The 6,124-nt window shown below is 34.6% G+C and overlaps 1 protein-coding gene across 1 annotated transcript; it reads right to left on the reverse strand.

The window, feature by feature from the left end:
• Positions 1-919: 919 nt before the first annotated feature.
• Positions 920-5,898, reverse strand: LOC111393953 (coiled-coil domain-containing protein 93). The gene is made up of 11 exons (XM_023019746.1): positions 5,862-5,898; positions 5,724-5,784; positions 5,469-5,525; positions 5,235-5,351; positions 4,542-4,721; positions 3,007-3,086; positions 2,631-2,670; positions 2,436-2,543; positions 2,243-2,323; positions 1,488-1,610; positions 920-1,092 (listed from the first exon to the last, which is right to left on the reverse strand). Exons 2-11 carry the CDS (start codon positions 5,736-5,738, stop codon positions 1,048-1,050), a joined length of 846 nt encoding a protein of 281 aa, XP_022875514.1. The 5' UTR covers positions 5,739-5,784; positions 5,862-5,898; the 3' UTR covers positions 920-1,047.
• Positions 5,899-6,124: the final 226 nt, after the last annotated feature.

Raw genomic sequence — 6,124 nt, forward strand, 5'->3', positions numbered from 1 at the left:
ATGCACATTGTAGGCAGTCTTCCGGTGGGTATCATAACAAAAGAATCAAAAAGCGGGGTTCAAGCATCGGAGGTCAATGCTGGAGGTAAAGGCAAGGCGTAATGATTAACTCGGCCCAGTTTGTGCTTGCTAAATTAATATCTGTAGTGTGCTTCATCAATTACCTCCAGCGAGTTCGAATCTTCTTGCTCGATTATTTTTAAAGCTTTTCGCTTCTTTTTGTAATTTGTAAGCACTCAAATTAAGTATGAGATCCAGACATTTGCAGTCTTGAGAGCTAGATTTTTCTATATTAACAGAATTACATCTCGGAATCCGCTTAGAGAATCTGAGATTCTTGTGACCATTTTGAGATATTTATCGTTTGAATGAAACCTTGTGGTAGGAACTCCGTACATATTATCTGTAATGTCCGTTTATTATGTGGGGTCTTATCAGTATTGTATGGTTATGCTCTTGATTGCAGATCAGCTTGATATTACATCGGGCTCGTTTTGTGATTTCGTCATGTATATTGTTGCTCTCATAAGAAGGGATTAGGCCTTTAATCGCTAGGATTGTCTCTGATATAGTTAGCGCCATTTTGTTTGGCTAAAAATTAGATTTTTAATAAATTTTGATAAAAAGTTGATTATATTGACAAGAGCTGCGAATTCCATGAATATATGGTTATAATTAATTGTTGATCTCTTAAATTTTTATCGACTTTTTTTAGCCAAATCAAATAGGTACTTGGTAATTTCTTGAAATTTGGGTTTGTGTACCATTTGTGTTGGATTTATCAAGTAGGTTAGACATGAACACCATCGGCTTGTTTCCGCTTAAAAAATCATCGATTGGCAAGGAAGTAGTATTTTGTAGATGCAGATGTCGATTGCAAACTTTTGTACATAATCAAATCTCATGATTACCAGTATGGCAAATTTTATTGTAAATCAATTATGATCTTGCTCAACCTTTAAATCAGCAAATGTCGTTTAGTTTCAAATACAACTAAGCCCGTTCCATCTGAACTAGACTTGGGCAGATCTCTGCGTATTGGTATGATCATGAAACTCGACCACGAAGTCTCTCGTTTCTTGTACATTCTTCCTGCCATTTGAAGGACACAATAAGTAAAATAAGTAGAAAAGTTACTTATCTACTTATTATGGCGATAGTAAGGCAAGACCTGAGAGTTACTTTCAAAATGATGAACTTTTCTTTAAAATTTAAAATGTTGAAAATAAAAGTTACTTATTTATTTATTTTTACCTTTTTTATATTTGCAATACACACTCAGCTAAGCTTAAAAAGTAAGGTTTTAAATAAATAATTCTTTTATTAGTCAAAATTGGTAATAACTTCCTCGTTTTAACAAAAAACACTTAAATTTTAAAAGTAAAATATCCAAACATGTTTGAAAGTAAAAAAAGGAGCTTATGTTTCTTCAAGCTTAGCAACACCGCTTAATCTAGCGAATTGTATCATCTTCATTCGTGGAATACCTGGAAAAGTTTCAAGAGAGAATAGCTGTGTCTTTGCTCTGAAATTGCAGCTGCATATTTTTCCTTGAGAGAATCACGAATCTGTTGTTCTGATTGCAGTGTTGTTTGCACTTTTCCAAGCCTCTGAAAATTTATGCAGAAGGAAAATCACTCATCAAAAAAGTTTGATGAAAATTACGATGTCATTAGAAGATCAATAACTTTGAAAATCTGTTCTAGTTTCAGTAATATCTAATGGTGGTGTAAAATAGAGATTTAGATCTCCAAAGTGGCTGGAAACCTCTCCAATGTAGAGATGTAAAGGAAACGCAAATTGAATTTTTTGGCAGAAAATGTAAAAAAAGATGTAAATTACATTCACAAGAGGCAAAAAGTGGATTTAGATTTTTCGACTGGAGCAGAATTTGAATTTAGATCCATTGGGATGTAAATAAGGATGCAAAAGTGATTTTGGAGACATAAATTTATACCCAATTTTACACTATCATTGAGATGCTCTTAGGTTACTAAGGGCCTCCATGAGATTGCTTGTGCCTCTTGGTAGAAGAGCTTTCTAGGAAAGTAATCTTAGATAACTTCTTTTAAAATCTCTTTTAACTAGACAAAAACACCTTCTGAAACTCATCTAAACAGGCCTAAAATCAGCTTCTTAGACTCAGAAACAGTTCAAGAGCCCATACGAGCCCTAAGCAGTAAGCACGTTGTATGATACCGTATCCCCTATTATGTATTGTTGAAAGGTGAGAAATGGGTACCTGCTGAATTCCCTTTAAGATCCCCTCCAATGAGTCGATGAGTTTGATACGCCCATCAGCACTCATAATAGCATCTTGGAACTGCATGAGATTGAATGTAAGAGAGACATGAATTAATATAAGCACCATCCATCATCACAGTGTAATCCGTAAGTTTGCGAAAGCAAAATACTAAAAGCATATAAATCTAAACCTGCATGCTTATGGAGTTCAACAATGACGTCTCCTTTAGCATCAATTCTTTTATCTCCATCAACGCGTTATATGTATCATAGTGCTTACGAGTTTGCCGAAGCTTTTTCTGCAGACAAGCATTGGAAGGTGCACTTCATCTAGCTAAGTGATGATTAAAAAATTGCAGGAGCACAAAAAAAAACTGTTTTTATACCTGAATCTGAGTATAAAGTTCTGAAAACCGCAGCTCATACCTGAAGTTTCAGTTAAGAGAAAAAAAAATGCATTATTACTATTTGGAACGAGAAAGAGATTTTTTCTCTTTGACCAAGTCTCCAAGTCTTAAATATTGAGAACACAAGTTCGTAAGTGGCAAATAAGCCCAACACATTTTCATCACTTACTACTACAAAATGCTCGGTATTAAACTCATAAGTACGAGGCGAAACTTCAAAAACTGAACTCTAGTCGCTTTAAACAAATGACTTTTTCGATGCTCATTTGACCTAAAATAAGTAAATTTCACAAGATGAAAGGACATGAAGAAACTTGTAGGAGGAAAAAAAGGTAGCAGAAGCTAAGAAATGTACTGAATGAGTTCAGCTTGTGATGGCACTTCATCAAGTTGCCTCTTCAGCAATACAATTGCCCGGAGTTTTGCAGCAAGTTCCTACCATGAAAGCAGGAAAACCACACATCACCTTCAAACATTATTACAGAGTTTTCCCTTACATTACTGACAAGGAAATGACAGAAACTAATGAATGGCTAGGAAATACATAATTCCAACACATGGATCATAATTATGCAACTTCTGTAAAGAGATCATAAGTTTTCCATTCAAAAAGCAGTGACTGTTCTTCAGCAATTCCTAAATATAAACAAAACCTGTCACAGACAACATCACCATTGAACAAAACCCGTTTCTTTCTTAATAGATCCATTATATCCAATTCATTTAATTTCAAGTTTGTTTTAGCTTAAAAGTAAAAAAAGAAGCCAGAATTGGCTTCTTTTTGGCTTTCCTGGGCAGTACCACAGTACCAAGAGTGATACTACCCAAAAAAAGCTAGCTTCTTCTACAAAAGAAGAAAAGCCAAACATGCTCTAAGCCCCTATTTGTTTCCTATTATGTGGCCATTAAAATGAAAAATATAACCGTTATCCATCACATCAATCCACCATATTTGAATTTCTATCTGGGACCCGTAACGGCTATATTTTTCATTATCATTCTTACATTGGGAAACAAACGGGGCCTAAATATCAATATGTAAAAGGCTCATTTATTATTGTGATCTTCCTTGGAAATACAATATATGCAAACAACACTACCCTCCTCAAAGGAGAAAAACTTAAAATCTTAACAAAAAGATGATGTGGAGGAGCCCACAACTAATAATGCAATCTCAACCACCCAAAATTAGCTAAACCCCGGAACAGCCAAACTTTTCAAATATTAGTTGTTTACTACAATCAACAATGTTGACTTGAACAGCAAGTTTTAGGGGAAAATTACGTCCTTATCATTTATACATACATAAATTACCCAGCAAGCACGACCTTAATTGCCTATAGATTTAAAGAAACTAACAGAGACAAAATGGAAATGAAGAGTTGCACATAAGATCTAGATGAAGTAAACATGAAAATGCACATAACACGAGCCAAGTATTGAGTTTAAGGGTATCAAAGTGTTCTTCAGTTCTCAGAGACATGCACTTCAGAAAATGAGTATATGAACAAGCACGAAATGTTAGGATTTAGGAGCGAAATAAGCGGTCAGGAGAAAGGCACATAGAAAGTCAGACCTCAAATTGACTTGTAAACTTAGTACATCTCAAAATCAACACTAATACTAGAGATCTTTATCACTGCCACCTTTGGGGAAAATAAGTTCAAAAGGTCCACATTTTGCGGGAACTTTAAGCAAAAGAGAAAAACAATTTTTTAATTTCAAAATTTTTTTTTCTCTAAGTCAAAAATGTTATCAAGTGTCAAACAATTTGCAGCATCAGAATTCTGAACTGGCAAACAGACATGAAAACTCATGCCTTGAATAGCAAAGACCTAATGATTCGTGCTTGATATTTACTTATAAAAACTTGAGGAGTGCCTCTCTAACCTTCTTTGCCAGCTCCAGTCTCTTGTTACAGTCTTGTATTGAATGAACAAGACTATCAGAATGCTCATTCCCATCTTTATCATTATCTAATATTTTCTCCATCTCATTAACCTCCCCTTGCAATTTTGAACGCTCTAAACTGCAGTGGGACTGAAAATCGGATTCCTGCCTCTCAAGTGCCTGAACAAACATTCAGTCCGGAATCATCCAGATTTAATAAGCTAAATGAAAAATAACTTAAGAAAAGCAGCATAAAATTAAAAAAAAAAAAGAGAGAAAAATCCAAAATCCATGTCTGAAGAAAGGTACGCAAAATTACAGGAATACAAATCAACTTGGGGCAAGTTAAAAATACTGATAAATGGAAGACAAAATTTTTTTCCCTTTGTTTTTATCAACACTTTCTATATCCTTCAATTGAGAAACAAACATTCACAGAAATATGATACATGTTTCCACCTCTCATGATTGGAGTAAGGCTACATTAGGCAGCATGGCCTCGGAACCTGGTAATTAGGGGAAAAACAAAGCAGAAAGTTTGGTTTCATTCAAACTTGAACTAAAATTTTTCTGAAATCATAATTCCAAGTTTCAAACTCCGTGCTGCCAAATGCAGCACAAGCAGACCTGGCAAGAGAGAACGTAGCGAATGCATTTTAATTGGCAATTCCAGAAAAGGAATCGTGAAATAACCTTCAAGGATTCCAAAATAGAAACCAGTCTCCAACCTAGTGCAGAATCTGGGCAATCTTTATCGATTCTTTCTCGTATAATTTGTATTTCATCCAAAATACTAGCTTTCCTTCGAATCTGAAAAACAAGACATTGCTAATAGTGATGATATTTACTAACAGAAACTTATAAACGAAAAATAAAATCTTCAAACCATGAGAGCACAAATAAGATAGAAAATGCAGACTCACTAACCACTTCTTGAAGATTTTCCGTTAGTTGCCCTTCAACAGTCTGCAATCCTCCATCATTCTGCCAGTAAAATAAAATTAACAACCAGAATTAATGCAACCTAATCAAATTTTACCTTGACGGAAGTCCAGTCATTATAGCAGATTACATTTGGTGATCAGTTCACGTTAAACAAATTGAACTCATATTGGAAAGTCTATGTGATTCATTCAGTGTAAATTAAACAGAATAAAATAGTAATAGAAAAGGTGAAATTACCTCATCTTTCGCCATTGACAATGCAAAAAACCTAATGAAATTCCAATTATGCAGAAGGGTCCTGGAATTAGAGCAAACTCCAAGTTAGGATGAATTAAAGACACATTATCACAATTGATTTATCGGATTATTGATTACGCGCGGATGGAATTGAAAAGTAGCAATTTACCCTTACTTCGCGTCGAGACAGTAATTGGCTAATTATAATAGAAGGTTGAAGTTAAAAGAGAGATAAGAAAAAGAATGGGGACATAATTGTTAAATTATAATCGTTTGAGGATGTAAATTGAAATTCAGAAAATAAGCTGTTTTACCAAACCAAACACGCCCTTAAAAGTTTCAAGACAAAGAACCCAAAAGGAACACTTCTTAAAACCCTAGAACGCTCGCGCTCGCTCGCT

The sequence above is a fragment of the Olea europaea genome, chromosome 4, assembly GCF_002742605.1.
Source record: "Olea europaea var. sylvestris chromosome 4, O_europaea_v1, whole genome shotgun sequence".
NCBI classification, from domain to species: domain Eukaryota; kingdom Viridiplantae; phylum Streptophyta; class Magnoliopsida; order Lamiales; family Oleaceae; genus Olea; species Olea europaea.

Coding starts and splice junctions, on each gene's coding strand:
- LOC111393953 (XM_023019746.1), bottom strand. Junction 2,544..2,630: donor AACTTTATACTCAGATTCAG/GTATAAAAACAG, acceptor GCTTGTCTGCAG/AAAAAGCTTCGGCAAACTCG. Junction 1,093..1,487: donor CTCTCTTGAAACTTTTCCAG/GTATTCCACGAA, acceptor TTCAAATGGCAG/GAAGAATGTACAAGAAACGA.